This window comes from Mytilus edulis, chromosome 3 (genome assembly GCF_963676685.1).
Source record: "Mytilus edulis chromosome 3, xbMytEdul2.2, whole genome shotgun sequence".
Taxonomy (NCBI): Eukaryota; Metazoa; Mollusca; class Bivalvia; order Mytilida; family Mytilidae; genus Mytilus; species Mytilus edulis.
Window position 1 is genome coordinate 29,892,168 of NC_092346.1, and position 22,625 is coordinate 29,914,792.

The 22,625-nt window shown below is 31.3% G+C and overlaps 2 protein-coding genes across 2 annotated transcripts; one reads left to right on the top strand and one right to left on the bottom strand.

The window, feature by feature from the left end:
- Positions 1–4,211: 4,211 nt before the first annotated feature.
- On the bottom strand, positions 4,212–14,268 carry LOC139516204 (calcineurin B homologous protein 1-like). Its single transcript, XM_071306140.1, has 7 exons — positions 13,956–14,268; positions 11,497–11,569; positions 10,874–10,954; positions 9,882–9,994; positions 8,728–8,831; positions 8,257–8,337; positions 4,212–7,480 (listed from the first exon to the last, which is right to left on the bottom strand). The coding sequence occupies exons 1-7, from the start codon at positions 14,020–14,022 to the stop codon at positions 7,427–7,429; spliced, it is 573 nt and encodes a 190-aa protein (XP_071162241.1). The 5' UTR covers positions 14,023–14,268; the 3' UTR covers positions 4,212–7,426.
- Positions 14,269–14,287: 19 nt separating this feature from the next.
- LOC139516200 (uncharacterized) lies at positions 14,288–22,625 on the top strand. The gene is made up of 4 exons (XM_071306130.1): positions 14,288–14,681; positions 15,931–15,981; positions 18,409–19,197; positions 20,824–22,625. The coding sequence occupies exons 1-4, from the start codon at positions 14,412–14,414 to the stop codon at positions 20,872–20,874; spliced, it is 1,161 nt and encodes a 386-aa protein (XP_071162231.1). The 5' UTR covers positions 14,288–14,411; the 3' UTR covers positions 20,875–22,625.

The window sequence follows — 22,625 nt, forward strand, 5'->3', positions numbered from 1 at the left end:
ACCGTGAAATTGGGTAATAATCTAATTTGGTATTAAAATTAGAAAGATTATACTATAGGGAACATATGTACTAAGTTTCGGGTTGATTGGACTTCAATTTTATCAAAAACTACCTTGACCAAAAACTTTAACCTGAAACTCCCACTTTCATTTTCTATGTTTAGTGGACCGTGAAATTGGGGTCAAAAGTCTAATTTGGCTTCAAAATTAAAAAGATTATATCATAAGCAACAAGTTTACTAAGTTTCAAGTTGATTGGACTTCAGTTTCACCAAAAACTACCTTGACCAAAAACTTTAACCTGAAACTCCCACTTTCATTTTCTATGTTCAGTGGACCGTGAAATTGGGGTCAAAAGTCTAATTTGGCTTTAAAATTAGAAAGATCATATCATAAGCAACAAGTCTACTAAGTTTCAAGTTGATTGGACTTCAGCTTCATCAAAAACTACCTTGACCAAAAACTTTAACCTGAACGGACGGACGCACAGACGGACGAACGGACAAACGGAGCCACAGACCAGAAAACATAATGCCATTCTACTATCGTAGGTGGGGCATAAAAACACACTGAATATTAAAATCTACAAAATAAAACACAGATCCAACTCCTCTAAAACAATGGTGGGGACTTTGGCGTTTAGGAAATGTAAGCAGCCTCTCCTCCGCAAGTGTCATCCTTTGTTTTGCTCATGAATCTAGTGATAAATCAAAATGGTAATGTTTCACCTTCTGAAAATTGAGGACATGATTGTTGCTACAACAAATTAAAAAAAAACAATATTAATGACTGGAATTTTCTAATCAGATTTTATTATTTAGGTGACTGTCAGCAGTCATATTTTTATACGACCGCAAACAAATTTTTGCGTCGTATAATGCTGTCAAGTCCTCGTCGTCTGCGCTGTCATCCGAAACACATTTAGTTGGACAATAACTTTAGTTTTAGTGAATGGATCTTTATAAATTTTTACCAGAAGGTTCAATACCACTAAAGGAAGGTTGGGATTGATTTTGGGGGTTATGGTCCTAATAGTTCAGGAATTAGGGGCCCAAATTAAGCATTTTTGTAGTTTTCAAACAATAACTTGTGTTAAGGTGGTACCTAACACTACAGGGAGATAACTCTGTAAAATCAGGTAAACGTTTTAATTACAATGTGTCGTTAATGGAATATTAAGCTTCTAAATGATCAAAACTAGTGTTTGTCAAACTGCTATGTAACCTGTGTAATTTTTCTGATAAAATGGTTGGTTCAAATTTTTTTTAATTTTTATATTTTTTTCAAAGGGTCAAAGTAAATGCTTTGTCAAAATTTTATGAAAATTAAACGAGCCAAATTAATTTAAGTGAAGGTGTTGGGAACCACCTTAATTGTATGAATCTCTCTGAAACAATACCACAAGTTTTCATACCATGAAGGGATGGTAAGTATTGACTTTTGGGGGTTATGGCTAAAATGTTTTTGAATTAGGGGCAAAAAAAGGGGAAAACTAGGTTTTTCTGGTCAATGGACAATTAAGACAATTTAAAAGCATTGTAAGGGAGGTAACTCAAAAACATTTAACATAGAGTGTTGGATATGCTTGGATTTACCTCCCTTACACTACTTGTAAATTATGTATAAAGAAATGTCAGGTTTTGATTAATTGCCAAAAAAAGGGAGGTGGTAACAGTTTTCAATTTTTTTTTCCAAATTTCTCAAAATCCAATTTTTTAAAAATTTTGAAGAATAAATCTTTAATTGCACAATAAATTTGTAAGATCTTGACATTTGTTTTGTGTCAAACTCATATTATGTAAAAAAATTTGATCACCATCCAAATTCAGAGCTGTATCGAGCTTGGATGTTGTGTCCATACTTTCCCCAACTGTTCAGGGTTCAACCTCCATGGTCTTTTAATCTGTGCCCTGAGAAGCACCTGGTTTGTATAATAGATACCTGATACTCATTATTTAAAGGAAGGATATGGGGTATCTGTCTATCCAAGACACAAAATCATTACATGGACAGCAAAAAACTCGCAAAAAGCAAAGGAACAGCTCTTTGATTACTGTTGTTTATCTAGAATTCACAGCGGGGCCTGTAACAGACCAAAATTTTTAAAAAAATAACTCACCTCGCTGCCAGTTAAAGACAACATCTAGCAGTTCAAGCAGAAAAGTTTACAAAATGATTTGGATAGACTTTGTGAGATTTATTTCCACCCAATACTGGAAAAGAGTTCATATAAAATAGTTCCTACACATTGATTTGTTTTCTTTAATAACTTTTATCAGGTACTTTAGAACACAGTATTTTGAAGCCACAATGTAAAGTAGAGGCTCTCAAGAGCCTGTATCGCTCTACTTGGGTTATTGATATAAAAAAAAGATAAAATTTGGCTACAAAGTTACAAAACTTGGTCAGCACGTCATAAGAGACATTCATGCTATGTAGGGTTTCATTCCATTCAGTGGTTCTCTAAAAGAAGACTTTTGTATGCATCTCCCCTAGGGTCCTATGTTAAACTAAACCCCCGCTGGTGGCCATCTTGGATGATGGATCGGCTACAAAGTAACAACACTCCGTCAGCATCTCATAAGAAACATTATTGCTATGTTTGATTTCATTCCATTCAGTGGTTCTCTAAAAGAAGAAATTTGAATCTATGTTAAACTAAGTCCCCCCACTTGCGCCATCTTGGATGTTTGATGGATGACAAAGTAACAACACTTGGTCAGCAACTCATTAGGAACATTCATGCTATGTTTTGTTTCATTCCATTCAATGGTTCACTAAAAGAAGTCATTTGTATGTACTTCCCATAGGGTCCTTTGTTAAACTAAGTCCCCTGCTGGCGGCCATCTTGGATGATGGATCGGCCACAAAGTAACAACACTTGGTCAGCACCTCATAAGGAATATTCATGCCATGTTTGGTTTCATTCGATTCAGTGGTTCTCTAAGAGAAGTCATTTGTATGCATTTCCTAAAGGGTCCTATGTTAAACTAAGTCCCCCCACTGGCGGCCATCTTGGATGATGGATGGGCTACAAAGTAACAAAAATTGGTCAGCACCTCATAAGGAATATTCATGCCATGTTTGGTTTCATTCCATTCATTGGTTCTCTTATAGAAGTCATTTGTATGCATTTCCCATAGGGTCCGATGTTAAACTAAGTCCCTCACTGATGGCCATCTTGGATAATGGATCAGCTACACAGTTTTATTATTATGTTTTTTCATACAGCTTCAAAAATTGATTTCTTCATGTTTCACAGCATAAAATAGTAAGGTGGAGGTACACCTACACTGTAAAATAAAGATTCGCCATATCAAAGAACCCCAATTATTCAATATATCAAAGTTTAATTTTGGACCCTTTTCCTAAACTGGTGCGAAAACCAAGAAAAATGCTTATTTGGGCCCCTTTTTGGCCCCTAATTCCTTAACTGTTGGGACCAAAACTCCCAAAATCAATCCCAACCTTCCGGTTGTGGTCATAAACCTTGTGTCATTAGTAATAGTGTGAAAACCAAGAAAATGCTTATTTGGGCCCCTAATTCCTAAACTGTTAGGACCAAAACTCCCCAAATCAATCCTTTTGTGGTCATAAACCTTGTGTTTAAATTTCATAGATTTCTATTCCCTATACTGCAATACTAAAGTTATAGTGCGAAAACCAAATGTCTTCGAACGATGACGATGACGAAGATGACACTACGTGATACCAATTTACGACCAAAAATTTTTTTGCGGTCGTATAAAAAGGGTCTCCTATATCAGTAAAGGTGAAATAAATCTATATTTAATTAGTTTTATATTGCATCCATATTGGCTTCTTCACAAAGGGGAACTCCAGTTATTCCTTCCTAAATCTGCAACTGGATTGTGTTCAACTAAACTAATATCATGTATCTGATATTATCTGTGAGGTGTGAATCTAAACAGTACTACAATGTTCTACAATGTACTTCATGTACATACCCATAGCCAGGGGGGTTCAGACGAACCCATGTACATACCCATAGCCAGGGGGGTTCAGACGAACCCATGTACATACCCATAGCCAGGATCCGAACCCCCCCTTGAAATCAAATAAGCACTGTTAAAGTCAACGTTTTGTTCAAATTGTGACTGTTAAAGTCGAGTTCATGAGTCCAACGAACCCCTCCTTGGAAATTCCTGGCTACGGGCCTGATGTAGCGTTATAAAAAATAACAAAGATGGTGCAGTTAAACATTTTAATGATATGCTTTCCCTCAAATACTCTTTTAACAACATGATAATGTGCTACATCCAGTGTATATGTTTTAATACTCTATCTAAATCCTTTTTTAAATTATACATATTCTAATTCACTTTTAACTATTTATAATTATTTAGGCCTAAATTGTTCTCTTGTATATTAGTTCTTGGTGTTTTGAAATAAGTTTAAATTTCTTTTGTCCTTTAATACAGACTTATTATTAAGGTCTTTCCTCATGTAGAGGAAAGACCTTAATAAGAAGTCTGTATTAATGATTTTCTCACGGTTGCTCATCTAGAATCTCCCTGTTAATAATCTAGAAAAGAATAATTTCTCAAAATGATAGACATAATTCTTTTCAATATCTATGACAGCACTTCATTCTGAATTAATCACACCATTTCATAACAAACAAAACATGTATCTGTAAACTTGTGATATGACTAGACAAGAAATAACTTTATGATGAAAACCTCTCTTATATAAACAATATTTCTTGTATGTGATTCATATAATTTGTTGAAATCAAGTAATATGTCAAGCTTGAGCCAATCTCAATCCACCTTTTACAGCTGATTTCCTAATGCTTGCAAAGTAAAACTTTGTTTGGCTTGCTTGCTTTGTTTGTATAATTGTTAATACAAGTTTTGTAAATGAAGATTGACATCTTTAAACAGATTATATAGGCATTGTTTAACCTGAATATATTATGTTTGAATTTAATTGGGTGTTATCCTACAGATTATACAATATAAAAACCAAGCAAGCAAGCTAACCAAAGTTTTGTTCTACATGCAGTAGGAAATTAGCTGTAAATATTTCTTAAACTAGTACATGACATGCACATGATGTGCATAGAGGTGAGATTTGAAATGATAAACTGAAACAATTTCATTAAAAACAAAAAAACAAATGGATTTAAACATTAGATATTCATCACAAGATTAAAATGCAACAAACCATTACATTGAAATTGTCAAAAAATTTCAAAAATGATTAAATGAAGCTTGATAAAAAAAACTTACAATTATCAATCTTTAACAATGATATAACAGATAGCATCTTGAGTTAACACCATTATCACCACATTCTTATCACTGAACAGAAACAATCTCAAAACAACTCAAACTACAGCTAACTAATATTGCTATAACAAATTCTTAAACATCACTGTTTACACATCATTCTGATTATTCAAATTATTTAACATATGAAAGACTAGATCCTAGAAATTATTTCTATTTAATACTATGTAGAATATTTTCTTTTAGTGTGTCTATACCATTATTCATGGTTACAGAAAGTTTTATAAGGGTTGTAAACAGGAACCCTACATTTAAATATTTTTCGTGTTTCATTTATTCTGAACAATTTGCGTCAACTTAAGTGTAAGAACCAATAAAAAGCAAAATCGTATCCACAATGTGTGTTGCAATTCATATCGAAAATGTGTGAAAGTATTGCAACACATATGGCTTTTCTCTCAAGGAATTTGAAATATTTAATATATACATAAAGCATATATCTTTATTCAGTAAATACTGATAAAAAACCTTTTAAGGTCAAGTGAGGATTTTTTTCTATCAATTACAATCAATACAACCTTTCATGATCACTAATACAATACTTGTAAATACTTAGGAAAAATTCAGTTAAAATGTTCTTTTTCAGTATTAAAAACTACTGTTCGAAATGTTATATTGAAGTGTTTTCTCCTCCATTTACTAAGCAAAAACTACCAAGTAATTTAGATTTTTTTTTGCACATAACAGGTTTTAGAAGGTAAGAAAATTTTAAAACACATCACTATAATTTTGTCAAAATATTTTGGAATGTTGAAATATATGTAGAATGTGAGTAGGTTTGAAAAGTATTTTATGTATTACATAAATGATCTATAAATTAAAATGATAACAATAATATAATAGCAAACCTTATAAATACAAGTATAAATGATAACAATGTCATATTCAGCAAGCACCAATGTTTATATTTACAATAAAGATTCAGCAAAAAAATAAAAAAAATATAAATCAACTATAATGGTTTTTTTCAAGATTTCTTGATGGTCTTTTCAAGAATTGTTAGATGTGGAAATCAAAATTGGAACTGCTTAGTTAAGGTTATTTACATTTAATTCACCGGAGTTCCACCACTGCAATTTTGATTATAACAACTAACAATTTCTTTAAAAGCCTAAAAATATCTTAATAGAACTGACAATTTGCAAGAAAATGTTGAACACTCTTATTAGGTTAATTCTGAAATACTATTTTTTATTGAAAGGTCAAAATCATATTTCATTTTATAAATATGCAATTAATAATATACAGCATACGAAAATTCAAAAGGAGATCAATAAATGAGATTATCGCTATTTTGTTCATTTTCCTTTGATCTTTTTTTGTGATAATTTTTCATATCATGCTACTTGCTTGAGATGGAAAATTATCGCTAGAAACTAAGGAGGCATGTGGCGTTGCTAATGAAATTGACAACGTCGTCATAGGTAAAATAGCGATAAACAGATTATCATTGGTCATCTCAACTCTGATTGCTTTTCTCGCTTTCGTCGTACCGGGTCAAGCAAGAAAATCAATCTCTTTGAGATGATCAACGATAATCTATAAATATACTTATATTAAAATTTATGGATCTCTCATTTGTTTTAAGTATACAATAAGCAGTTATATATGTAATCATATGAATTTGAAAAAATAAACAGCTGGTGATATGAATACAATTTTAGAGAAATAGAGAAAACAAATTTAACTCTTCAAAGAATTATATACTTGCTATATGCTAGCATACAGACTTTTGAAAAACCACACAATAAAATATCCATGAAAATATTTTTTTCCCCAAAATCCATTAAATTTGGTTCCGACAGTACTATGGATTTATTTTAAAACTTGATAAAAATCCAAACTAAAGGAGCCACATAAATCAGGAAAAATTGGCAAACATGTCAAATAAATCAGTCCACAGTAACCAGTTTATGCTGGTAAATCCATGTTACACCAAATTAAACCAAGGTGGGATAAAAATCATGACCAAAGATTTGGATGTATTAGAGACAGGTTATATTTTGTTATCACATGTAAATATGAACTGTAGATATTTCAAATATAGAAAAATCGAACTCTTCCTGATTGCAGTCCTCTTACAATTGTCAACGAACAGTTATTATATTTAATCAGTTCAGGAATCTTATACTCATTTTCTGTTCTACATCTACCTTTTCCATTGCCTGAAAAGAAAAAAAAACCAATTCTACATTTTATTCAATTTCCCATTGCCAGAAAAGAAAAAAAATCCATTGTCGGAAAAGAAAAAAGAATTCTAAATTTTATTCAACTACTCAAGCATTTAAATTTGAAAATGCCAAGTGGTTTAGCTGTTAGTTTATCTATTGTATAACTAGCCTGTCAACACATAAGGTTGTAAAATAACTGGGTGGGTGAGTTCCACTACAATCTTAATTGTACATGATTGCCAGTTTTCCTGCCAAAGGTCAAGGTTTCTCAGCAGAGAAATAAATTAATGCAATTGCAGCAAAACAGGTATATGTATCAGATATCAGAATGTGACTTTGTTTTATTGCAATACTCTTCAAGTCACATCATTTACATTAGTAGACACCTCACAATCATTTCTGAATTAACAGTAACCAGTTTATATTTTGTAATAATGTAATAGTTGTAATGCTGCATATACATTCAAGCTAGAAGCGGTGACCTATAATTGCTTTTATCATTGTCATTTAAACTCTGGTTGATAGCTGTTTCATTGGAAATCTTACCACATCTCCTTATTTTTATAAACGTAAGAACATACCAATGGGTCATTTAATACCAACACTAAAAGGATTATAAACATCTCCTTATTTTTATATAGGTCTAAACATACCAATGTGTCATTTAATACCAACACTAAAAGGATTATAAACATCTCCTTATTTTTATATAGGTCTAAACATACCAGTCTGTCATTTAATACCAACGCTAAAAGGATTATAATTTATACCTGTTTAAATTCATCAAAAGAGATCTGTTTATCACCATCTGTATCTGCTTCGTGTATTGTTCTATCTGCTATACTTCCTAGCTGTAAATGAAAAAAAATTAGTTTAAATTAAAAGTGTGTAATAGATATATATGTATGGCTTAATATTATAACATACGCAATGCAATTGATCAATTCATATAGTATACAATTTCTTTTCAATTGTGATAATTAATAAATTTGCATACAAATTGATGAATAAGGAACTTATATTTTAACTCAACAGATTTTGCTAACACTGTATTTAAAATAATCTAGATATAAGTATTCTCTTTTATAATAATCAATTAGTTACTTCCTTGATATAAACCAAAATTTGAAATCTCTGTTGAACCCATTTGCTGTTGTACCAGAAAACCAAAAAAATGTTTCATTATTTGCAATGGTGGACATACTTTAAATTTGTGTACATTCATGTAAAAATAAACAGACCTGTTCTTCTGATATATTGGCTCCAACCATCATATGTAAAACTGCTAATAATTCATCTCTAGATATTTTATCATCACCATCTAAATCATACATTCTAAAGGCAACTAAAATATAAAGGGCTTATTGTAATGGATTGTTGACAAATATGAAACATGAGAACCTAGCAAAACTTTTATTGTCAAAGGAACATGATGAGAGGGCAAAGCCAAATAATCTCCTTTGAAATATTTTATAGCCTTGGTTGTATAACAGTATAAGAGTATACTGCCTTTCTCATGTGCCCTGTAGTGGCAATGTTTATCTTAAGCATGTATTGTTGTTGAGTGCACATGAATACAGACATGCATCTGCATGATCAGATTTAATGGAAAAGCAATAGTCCTGATTCATTTAAAAATGATTAATATAATTATAAAAATATAGTATATATACCAATACACATAATTAACAGTGCCTGGTAACATCACCAGGCGCTGTTAATTATGTGTATTGGTATATATACTATATTTTTATGCTTTTACATTTTTCTCACTGATACACATAGTTAATATTGGCTTCTACTAACGAAAGCTGATGACAGAACAAGACCAAAACAAGCTGTCCGTATTCCATACTAAAAGTCTAAGAAGGATTCTGCGAATCTTTTGGCCACATAAAATTTCAAACGAGGACCTCTTCATCAGATGCCAACAACAAGATATAGCCACAACAATAATGAGAAGACGTTGGAGGTGGATTGGGCATGTCCTGCGGAAAGACCAGGAGGATATCACAAAGACAGCACTCCATTGGACCCCAGAAGGTAAAAGAAAGAGAGGAAGACCCAAAATGACATGGAGAAGAACTGTAGAGGCAGAGGCTAGTAAATACCAACAGACATGGGGCACACTACAGAAAACTGCCGACAGACAAAAGTGGAAAATCTTCGTTACTGCCCTACACGCCAATGGCGTACAAGGGCAGTAAGTAAGTAAGTAACGAAAGCTCCATTTGGAGTTAATGTGTTAAGAGACCACTTATGTCAGTACACCTTTCCTATATTGCCGATTAATATAATTATACTTTGTGATTAATTCAAATGTTTGTCTATCCTGCTACTTTTTTTAATCACATTGTTATGCATGAACATGATGTATGTGAATATCAAAACTTACATTTAAGTTTTTCTTCCCTGGTATTCAACTTATTCTTACTGATTTTAACTTTTGTAGGTCTAAATCTAGCCAGTACATTTATAAACTGTCTGAAATTAACTGTCTCATCATTGCTGAAAAAAATAAACAATTTAAAAAGTTTTTAATTATATTCTTGGATACTATTTCACACACACATGACAAATGAAGTTACAACTAGTATATACATGTATACACCAATGAAAGCCTATGAATCAGTGGCGGATCCAGAACTTTTCATAAGGTGGGGGGGCACTGACTGACCTAAGGGGGGCCGCTCCAGTCATGCTTCATTTATCTCGTATCTGATCAACCAAATTTTTCCCACAAAAAGGAGGGGGGAGGGCCTCCCCAGCCCCCCTGGATCTGCCTATGTGAATTGTAGGTACAATTTTCCTTTTACAATCACTGGAACATCAATGGATGGAATATGGGCAAGAAAAGCATGTTGTGAAAAGTTCTTCAAACTCATTTTATCACAGACTATCCTTAATCTGCTAATAAAATGACACCTATTCCAGTATAGCTCAATGCAAAACATATAGCAGCATTTCCAATGTCATATTAATTTTTTTATTCTTCGGAAAATGAAAAATAAATCAATTCTTAAATATCAAAATTTTAACATGTGCAATGTAGTAAAATAAGAATTTTCAAAAAATAGAAAAAAATAAATTTAAGGTGTGATAATTTAAGGTGATAATTTGTGAAATACTGGAAAAATTTACTGTATTATACAGAATCTACATGTAAATTGCCAGCAATATTACCAATGTGGATTTTATATAAACACAGTATAGCATGCTCCGTACCCTCGTCTTGGCCAATAATTGCATGTTTATGATAAAAACTTCAGCTGCTTTGGTCAAAAGTTTGAAGGGAAGACAGCCAAACAGTAGACCTTATGTATACATGTACTGGAACAGCCAGTTTTTCAATTCATTATAACATTCTGGTGACTTATCTGTACTTACCTTTCTTGGAAGAAAGCATGCACTATTCTGTCACCAAGTGGGTTGATGGCTAACTCTGGAATTCTAAGGAAATCTTCTCGACTAAAAATATCAAAATGATAATTGTTGGTAAGTGCCTTAAAGCAATTAGTGGTGTAGTATGAAGTATTATGTTTATTCATACATATTTTTTAAATTCTAAGTTTATAAAATTTAGTAATATTTGTATAAATAATTTAAAAAAAGAAGATATGGTATGATTGACAATGAGACAACTGTCCACAAGAGACCAAAATGACACAGACATTAACAATTATAGGTCACCATATGGCCTTCAACAATGAGTAAAGATTCCATAAAGCACAAATTTGTTTTTGATAGTTATGGGTTATCCAATTTTTACTTTTATTTTTGGTTTTGTTCCTTGATTTTTATACTATGAACATTTACCAAATTCTGTATGCAGTGCATCATTAAAGTGCTGAAAATACAGCCAACTTTGTGTTTTACATCTGATTTATCAACATTACAGTTGGTTTAAAGGCAAGTAAAAATCACAACCTGCAAATTATACATATGTATTAACGATTCACTTAATAAAAAATATCTTAGCTGTAATCATTTTAATGTAATCTATACTATACCTTAGAAATCCATTTCCACTTTTATCTAAACTTTCAAAGCGGCTATATAATCTAATAATTTGGTTTCTCGAGACTGAAAAATATTATACATAAATAAAATTCATGTATGCATTCAAGAAGGAATTGTATTCAGACTGAGTCAGAGTAACAAATAAATATTTGACCATTGGTTTGTGGAAGATTTAAAGTTGCTGAGAGAATTTTATTAAATTATATACATGATATATGGAATAATGGAAATTTTATTAACATAGTTAGGCCTAAAAAAAAAAAGTCCCTCGATCTTTTTATCACCCCAAAAGAAAACAACGCTAATTTTAAACTGGAGGCTTATTTTTAGAATGTACTGGAAAGTGGAATCTTCTTTGCTAATTATATATGCAGGAGCATGCGCAGTAGTTTTTTTCGTTTGTCAGTATTTGAACATGGCAACACAAAGCGTCCTATTCAATGTTCAACGCGGAAAGTGTGACCATTTCGTGGAGAAAAAAATATTTCTAAATTTTACAGAAAGTAACACCTTTTTTGACATTAGCAATGAGATTCATCTAATGTCTAACATCGATGAAAAAAAATACAAAACACAAATTTTGTGCTCGGCCACCGGCAAAAATGACTAGACCGAGATTGATGACAATAACACAACTGTTGGAACAATGCAATCTTTTGGAATTAAATTTATCAAATTTTCATGCCAGACCCTTCTTCAAAATGAACCTGATATTAATTCATCTGAAACTGGTCAGCCAATCAACGCTTTAAACATTCTAATGAAAAGCCACAGATGCTTTGCCAAAAGAAAGTGTCCTGCCAGGTACAGTGTATATAATATATTTGTCTATCTGTAGGTTTGGGATGATGTTTGGTTCATGTTCCTATAAATGAATCTGCCCCACATCTTCTCAATTTCTTTCTCTGACAATCCCAAACTTTTGGTCCTGAAATAGGGGAATTGGGTTTAAAAAGCTAATTTCCTAGGGGAAGTGCTGCCCAAATTTTTTTTAGGTTTGGACTTAGTTTTTTTTTCAGGGGTATTTTAAAAGGGGGTAAACTATTAAAGGCTGATGAAAACTCACACAATAATCTTGAAAATTGTCAAATGGTCTTAAGCAATGAACAAAGTGTCCATGCCTTTAAACAAAACCGAGACAGCAATGAAGCATAATATTCTAACATGAAGTCCTTCAAACGCTTTGAGTACACACCCATGGTAAAATATGAATATATTGCCAGTGCTGTTCCGATTGTACTCCCACGTCATATGCTTTTTTATGAATGAGATACCCGACGTCATAGAACAATGACGTTAGAATGTAAGCATTTTACGGGAAAATACACGCTTGTGAATCCGAAAATTATCACAAGGAAACATACACAAATGATGCTAAAATGTGGCAAAAGCCCTTTATTGTACATCATATAAGACATATAAATAAATTATCATTCAAATTCATCCAAAACTGTCTAAATACATTATTTTAAATAGTTTAAGCATGTCACTAATGCAGTTTGCTCCGTTCTTTTACGCTAGTTTATTAGTGCGTTTATTTATGGGAACGGCAAATATTTGCCTACACCTAGAGCGCTTCGATCCAAAAGAATTGCCGTATGTGTCCTATCAGAATCGAAATAATTCATGGGGGCTTGAATATATCTAGATTTTACCACGGGTTGTCCCTTTATGCCGATATTTTACCCCTCACTATCGCTCAGGGGTAAAATATTTGTCATAAAGGGCCAACCCGTGGTAAAATCACGATATATTCAAGCCCCCATGAATTATTTCTTAATTATAAAAAAAAAAAAAAAAAAAAAAAAAAAAAAAAAAAAAAAAAAAATCCCTACCTACCGTCCCTTCAAAATTTCAAGGGGGTTATCGGACACACAACATTTTTTTTTTAGGCCTCATGATAGTCTTTGTCATGTTTGTCTTAATGTTAAATAAATTTCCTATTCTGAAAAATTGTTAATTGGGATTATAATAAATTTGAAGTGGCAGAACACATGTTTGATACACAGCTGGCATCACTTTAAAACTAGATTGAATGATATTAATAGAAATTATTAGGATAATAGTGGGTACCATTTTAACACATGTCCATTTCTGTATCGTATTTTTATTAACTATGACCCGACGATAAATTTGGCTACATCAATATGTATGTTCCTGCTCAGAAGAACAATTATAATAAATATTTATCATATAAAACTAGATCAAATAAATCAGATATTTTTTGTCTGCAGGATTGTACAGGAATCAAGGTGAATTGACACAGATTCATCACATACACTCTGTTTTTAAAATAGTTTAAATAAAATATTCATCAATTTCATGCACAGAATGTTCTGAAAATATTGTATACACACTCAGGAATGTCATGACATGAGTAAACATGGTAAAATTTTAAATGTAAAAAAAAGATAAATTTTACAATTAAAAATAAATTATTATGACTTACATCCTGTTTCATTTTGTATTTCTTCAATCTCCTCGTCTTGCAGCTGTATAGATGCCCGAGCTCCCATGTTATCTGGTTATTACTAAACACACAACAAAACTGGTTATCAGAATTCCTGAAAGGTGCCCTTTCTGTTTACACTAGGAAGACAAAAGGTGAAGGTCAGAATCGATAGCACACATGAACATTAAATTAGAATACAAATAAATAGATATTAAAATTATTTCGTTCATTACTTCTAAATAAAATGATAAATTGATCAATTTATTCATAATATTTTTTCTATATTATTGTTGTCTCATTAATATTTCGTTTTCTTTCCGCGCTGTACATCAATTTTCTTTCGCAAATCTCGGAAGTCTTCAATCCAATCAGAGAATTTTGCCGCTGGGCTGTCAAAATTGTGTTCCTGAGTCACTTCCTTGTTTATCAAACAATATTCCGTTAATTGCAATTATGGATACAATTTCCGCTGCATATTTTGAATCTATAAACCCCCTTACACGTAAAATTGTTCAAGAAACGCAAATGGTTAAATCACTCTTCTCTGAAAACTGGGAAACATTTGATGAAAAAAAACAAGATCACATTCTTGATGATTACTTTGTCCATCCAGATGTCCGCGAGAAATATAAAGATTATGGTAAAGGGGATAATTACCCAATATCGTATCCAGTCCTTAAGGTTCAGATGGGGGAAAAGATTGTTGTTGATGAAACAAATGATGTAAGCACAAACATATGTATAGTGTGTCAGTTCGTCAGGTGATAATGACATTGTAAACAGGGTTCATTTGCTTTCGAGACGCGACAGCCATACTTCCATGACAGCAATAGGATGTGTCGGCCATACCGTCACACTGTCCATTGGACATATCAGCCACACATTGTGAGACGAATCGTCCACACTTTAAAAAAAAATTATGGAGGTTATAACATAAAATATAATAATTAAATAAGTATTTATTCATAAAAAAATACAGAAATACAAATATTTTATTGGCACAAACTCAATTATAATAATTGGCCATCACGTCCTGCATCGGTTTATTTTTCCTCAAATTGTGAAAGATCCCTGAAACCTTTTCTGCTCAATAGAGCCTTCAAACATTGACTTTGTTTTTCGAAATTTACCGATATCCTAATATATAATGAAAAAATTGGTAAATCTATCTGAAAATGAAGAAATCACTGTGATTAAATATAGACAAATGAATTCAATTAGAATAGGCTTTTTTTTTATTGAAAGTAATAACAGTGTACTTTAAGTGTTGTTACTCAGATTGATATAAATAAGAAGATGTGGTATGATTGCCAATGAGACAACTCTTTACCATTTTCACATTGTGAAATTCACAAGACACCAAATGAGTGAAATGACAGAAAAATGAACAACTATAGGTCACCATATGCCTTTAACAATGATCAAAGCCCACACCACATAGTCGTCTATAAAAGGCCCTCAAATGACAAATGTATAACAATTCAAACAGAAAACTAACTGCCTAATGTATGTACAAAAAATTAACGAAAAACAAATATGTAACACTTCAACAAATGAGTTTTCAATGACATCTGGCCCATTTTGAAAAATATTAAGAAAGTGTTAACTAGCAACTGTTACAATCAAACATTTTTTCAATATAAACCATGAAAACTTATAACATACATTAGAGATGTCCACACAACAATAAGGTTAGTAGTTCACTTCATCAAAAGTCTATTAATGTCTTACATACTTAAAAATGAAGCTGCTTTTCAGTTACTGGGACCTGAATTCTTGATTTTATAAGCTGTGCTAGAATCGTTAAAGGATCATATTCTCAGGGTATCGCAAACTTAAACAGCAATTAATGTTATTAATAATCTCATATCTTCCATTTGTAGCACATGTACTGTGTACAATGTAAATGTGCATTCCATCTTTTATAAAAAGGTTATGGCCTACTTTTAGTGAAAATTAATTTATTTTACAGTTTTGGACATGGCAAGATGAATTTTCTGGACCATTTTCTTGGAAAACTAAGGTTTGTATTCATGAATTATTAGAACTGCTAGGAATTTTGAAATATAATAGATGCAGGAAGATGTGGTGTGCATGGTGTGAGTGCCAATGAGACAACTCTCCATCCAAATAACAATTCATAAAAGTAAACCATTATAGGTCAACACGGAGCCTTGGCTCACACCGAACAAAAAGCTTTAAAGGGCCCCAAAATTACTAGTGTAAAACCATTCAAACGGGAAAAACAAATGGTCTAGTCTATATAAAAAACGAGAAACATGTATAAATTACATAAAGAAACGACAACTACTGCACATCAGATTCCTGACTTAGGACTGGTGCAAACATTTGCAGCGGGATTAAACGTTTTAATGGTACCAAACCTTCTCCTTTTATCTGAAACAATAGCATAACATCACAACATAGAAAACCACACAATAAAATATCAATTGGAAGGCTTACTCAATCAAAAAACGTAAATTAACACACTATGAACGAATACATTTGATAAGACTAAAAGACCACTTGTAATGACATACACAAATACATTTGGAGAATTCACTGCTTTCAGGGTTTTACTAAGGTGAGTCATTGAACTCTGGATTAATGACTCCTCATTTTCAAAACTGAATAGTCTGAAGATGGGTCAAGATTGAAAAATATTGTGTGAACTGCACATATATATACATATATACTAGAACACACCCTTGATATCACGGGTCCGTGAATGAATTCAAGTATATAACTATGCGCAAGCCTTATTTTAGTATTAGTATTGTCATCTGATAAAGTCATGTCGATTATAAGATACACAGTTTTTCTCAGCTTTCAAGTCTTTCTGTTTGAACCCGTTGAACCGGAACTTATCAGTTATTGGTAATATTAATTATTTGGAAAACAAAAGGCCCTGGAATGGAGTATTTTTTAATCAACAGCATTGTCCTATATAAGTTATAAATAAAGTTGAATTCTTTGCTTTGCTGTTTTACGTCATGCCCACTAACACATTGAAAACTGTACCTATACGCCTTATTTTTAGTCCAGATTTTTAGTATTCGTATTGTTATCTTAGAAAGTCTTACTGATTAAAATACTACAATAGGTAACAATTTGACAATTTAGTAGTGTCAACCCTGTGGTTATGACCCGTGTATATAGCATATTAGTCCTGAATACAACATTTGGTGGTGCGCCTGTCAGATGCGGAACGTACAGATAAGGTAATAGGTAACAGGTGAATATACTATTGGTATCGGTAGCGGACTCGACCCGGAACTTCTTAATTATTGGCAATATTAATTACGTGGAAAACAAAGGGGCCTGGAGTGGTGTAATTTTTAATCTACACCTTTGTGCTATATTTTATATATAAAGTTGAATTCTGTGATTCGTCGTTTTTACGTGATGACGGCTGACAAATTATAAGATACACAGTTTTTCTCTGCTTTAAAGTCTTTCTGTTTGAACCCGTTGAACTGGAACTTATCAGTTATTGGTAATATTAATTATTTGGAAAACAAAAGGTCCTGGAATGGAGTATTTTTTTTTATCAACAGCATTGTCCTATTAAAGTTATAAATAAAGTTGAATTCTTTGCTTTGCTGTTTTACATCATGCCCACTAACACATTGAAAACTGTACCTATACGCCTTATTTTTAGTCCAGATTTTTAGTATTCAATTGTTATCTTAGAAAGTCTTACTGATTAAAATCCTACAATAGGTAACAATTTGACAATTTAGTAGTGTCAACCCTGTGGTTATGACACGTGTATATAGCATATTAGTCCTGAATACAACGTTTGGTGGTGCGCCTGTCAGATGCGGAACGTACAGATAAGGTAATAGGTAACAGGTGAATATACTATTTGTATCGGTAGCGGACTCGACCCGGAACTTCTTAATTATTGGCAATATTAATTACGTGGAAAACAAAAGGGCCTGGAGTGGTGTAATTTTTAATCTACACCTTTGTACTATATTAGTTATATATAAAGTTGAATTCTGTGATTCGTCATTTTTACATGATGACGGCTGACAAATTGGACCTCGTAATTTTAGTATTATAGATATATATCATGTATATCATTTAATAGCCAAAGTTTTAAAAAAACACCATTTGTTTGCACTATTTTTAATGTTTTATAGTAGAGATTGAAATAATAATTTTAATTGCAATAAAAAAAATATTCTCCTTGTTTAACTCTTCATAGCCAAAAATGATGAGTCCTTGCATTAATTGGACCACACATTTAAAAAAAAAATCAGAAAAAAATCATTAGATGTATACATAGCAGTTTTACAAACACTTATTTAAACCATTGAGAAGCTTAATACAAATGTATATTCCTTAATACCTTAACAAAAGAACCTGATTAAAACAATCAGCTGATTTTTACAGAGTTATCTCCCTGTAGTGTTATGTACCACCTTAATACTTTATCATTTAGAGTCAACAAGATCTTACCTTATTAGACCTGGAACCAGAGCAGATGACAAGACAATCCAAAACAAGAAGACGAAGCTCCAAAGATTTGTCTGAGGAAGCATCACGAGAAGCCCCAAAAGAATTTGAAGTCATGGAACCAGGAAAAAGCTTGTGGAACTCTGAATTTCAAAACCTAAAAGATGTTGTCTTAACCAAAGCACACAATGAAAAGGCTGATACTGTAATACTCCTACCTCAGAAAAACATAAATATAAAGAACGATAATTCTCCAGAAGAAATTAATTATGCATTTAATAGAGACAGCTTTATTGAAACTGATGAACAAAATGATGAAAATGGTAAAACTGATTCAAATTACTATTCAAACCATACAGATAAGAAACCTGCTGAACAAGCAATAGCATCAAATGGATCTGTTTCTAAAAGAAAACACGATATTGAAATGTCTGTATTTGAAAATCCAATGATTTCACATGTAGTTGAGGACGAGGATAGCTTAAGTAGTGCAACAACTTCGCCATCGCATCGGCCATTATTGAAAGGTTTTAATGCAGATGGGTCACCTTCACGCAAACCATTATTGAAAGGGGACAGCCAGGAAAGTTATAGTTCCGGAAAATCTCAGTTGTACGAACCGCCAGCACAAAGTATTGATCATGAAGACAGATTAGATGGTAGAACTAATGATAAATCTCATCTAGTTTCGAATGTGGATTATGAAGATACTGAGTTGATAGCAGTTGATATGAACAAAGGGTCATACTCACTAAATGATTCACATGGTTCCATGGTAAGAGTATTTTGTATATAACTTTGAAATTGAAAAATATGACCACAATTAAAAACTGCTTGACAAAACTTGCAGTGTTTTAAAAAAAAAAGAGTAAACTGAATTGGTTGCAGAGAATTACTATGATTTCCTTTTCAAATAAAACCTATGAATTCATATGTGAAATAAATGCAACATTTCACACCTCTGACGTCAATAGTGTTTGCAAGAAGTTATCATAATGACTTTGCATCAAAATGAAGTTGAAAGTCCAGAAAGGAAAACGATTCCATTTTGTACTATATTTGCTAAAAATGTCAATGTAATAATAAGAATCATTATATTGCATTGTATAACTAATCCAAGAACTGACAAATTTAAAAAAAATAGTCAACTAATTACCGAAAAAGTGAAAGTGAATTACATCTATCACTGCAGTTAGGTAAGAGTTGATTTTTTTATGTTTGAAATCTTTGATTAACTGTTTTATACTATAAATGATTTATAATTGATTTCAATTTTCTCTATGAGTTTTTCTAATTAAAACCATTGGAATTGACATTGATCCCTAGTCAAATATGATAGTACCTGTCACAACAGATTTTGGATTCACGCTGTAATGGATAGCGCCCAAGTTGTAGATCTTTAACATGTTTAATGTAAACTGTTGAAATTAATTTAGACTTCTGTTTTTCTCAATAATCTAGGTGGAAATTTAGGTGAATTTTCTTACAAATATGTTTTCTAAAGAGTCAGTATTTTCATTTCCTTAACTTTTTTCATAAATTATTATAATAATAAATACATTTTACTTTTCTCCTTGGTTATAAGCATGACTTAAATATTTATTTATAAGATTCTTAATTATTTAAAACTTGTAGTCTTGAGTTTATAGGTGTAATTGTAAAAGCTTTTTCCTCTTTTCAATTTGATTCAATAAAATTACAACTTATAACAGTGTAGTATTAAACACTGTAGCTACATACATGCATAAAACTATGTTATATACTTTTTTCTTCACTTGCATATTTCAGGAATGTATAAAAGTGGATTCATTTATTTTTATATTAGGGTACCAATTTTCATGGATTGAGAAAAAAATGTATCATTGTGGATATTTTTATTTCTTTGCTTATTCAAACTTTGTTCACAAGTTTGTGATAACATGTTTACTTTGTTGAACATTTAAAATTGTGATCTATTTACAATGTAATTAATGAATTCCTCAAAACTGGTACCCCATGAATAATAATAATGAAACCACAGTATTTAAGCATAAGTTATTATTTGTATATATATTATGTATTTCTGATATTTTGACCTATTTTCTAATCAACCAGAAACCAACAATTTAAAAATTGTATTTACTAATCTATTAAAAAGACATAAAAAAAAGTCATGAATATGAATGCATTCAAGAAAGATTGAAAATTTGTCTTTCTATAATACATTTGTTAGTGAAGTAGAGATGTACTTGTTTATCATTTGTTGTCTGCATTTTGGCAAAAAACTTAGACATATTCAGCAATTTAAGCATTTATTTGATTTATACAAACATGACAAAAGAAAGGTAAAGTTTGAATTAAGATTTTTTTACATCATTCTATACACTACAATTCTAAATAAAATTAATTTCTCTAATTTCAGAGTTCACTAAATCTTCAGAAGACTGGATTTGATTTTCTGGATGAATGGTAGAGAGACACTCTTCGAGAAAAACAAAGCAGAGGGATCAGAAATGTTATCTTTTGTTAAAAGTTATCTATATTATCATGATTATGGTAGTATTTGCAATTTGTCAACCTTAAGTATGTTTGTTTCTCTTTCATCTTAATTAGAGAAGAAATTATCACACCTTACACTTTTTTTTAGCTGTTCAGATATATTGTGTAATTTGAAAAAAGAGAAAGTAAAATAAATTCATGGTTTGAAAAATTGATTAAAAATGTATATATATGTTATTTTCCCAAAAGATATATGTTAATTTTACATTTTACATGAGGAGATGTAAAGGATAATTTACCAAAGATTAAGAGGTAATATTTTACCACTTGTGTTCGGCTAAATCATAGTTCATATTTACATAGCATTAGGACAATAACTGTTTTGAATGTAGCATAATTTTTTTTCTAAGGAGGCTTGGTGACACAGCAATATTAAGCTGTTCATGTAGAGTGATTTCTTGCCTGTCAACTCCTGAAAATAAGATAATACATTACAGCTAATTTCCCAATGCATGTAGAACAAAACTTTGGTTAGCTTGCTTGCTTGGTTTTTATATTGTACAATCCATAGGATAACACCCAATTAAATTCAAATATAATATATTCAGGTTAAACAATGCCTATATATACTGTTTAAAGATGTCAATCTTATTTACAAAGCTTGTATTAACAATTATACAAACAAAGCAAGCAAGCCAAACAAAGTTTTACTTTGCAAACATTAGGAAATCAGCTGTAAATAATTATATATTTTAAATTTACATTATATCAATGTTTGATTATTTGCATCAAATGATGGGCAGACTGCAATAAGTTTGTATATAAACTGATACACATTTTACATTGTATTATATCCTGATTAAAATGCAAAAGCCATTCATGCTCTCCATAACAATGTTATAACATTGTGTATGAATATTTAAAAAAAAGAATAACATAAAATTTGATTTACTCATAATTTTCTGGTTTAGCATTCAAATGGTCATATGTAGTAACAAGAAAGGAATGCTTCTTTTTATAGGATTGTAAAAGTGTTGATTGTGCAGTCATTTTTAGTATGAATGAAATCAATGTGTGTTTCAATCAATGCTTTTACACCCAAATAAATATAAAACTGCTGAAAGAATCATTTAATTTCAGAAATAAAAAAGTATCTTCCCATCTTTTATATTTATGCAAGTTTGAGAATCTCTGTACATATTTTCTTGTCGCAATAATCTTGGGGGTATTATCCTAATATATTTTATTGTTTATTATTGACTGTATTTAGTTGAATTCCCCAATGTCATAGTTATGCTTGTAAAATCAAGTTTGTAGGTATTTTCCAACGTTATGGTATTTATGCTGTATGAACAGATTTTTTTTAAGAATACCTAGCAAGAACAACTCTCGTTCTATTTTGTAAAATAGTGAATTAACTAGTAAGATGCATTTATTTATTTACATGTATATTCAAATTAAATTCTTTGTTCATGTTTATTTTTGTTAAAGAGGAAAGTTGTGGGGGAGGGGTTACTTGTTATCTGCATCTCAATGAACGAATCAGTAGACATTTTTTACATCAATATTAAGTGTGCAATTACATAGATGATGTGTTTTTTTGTATATTAAATATTTTCATGTAATTTATAGGTTGTATATTTATTTATTATTTTTATATATGTAGTTTGTTATAATGTCTCAGTATATATACACAATAAATATTTCAATAAACATAAACTTAAA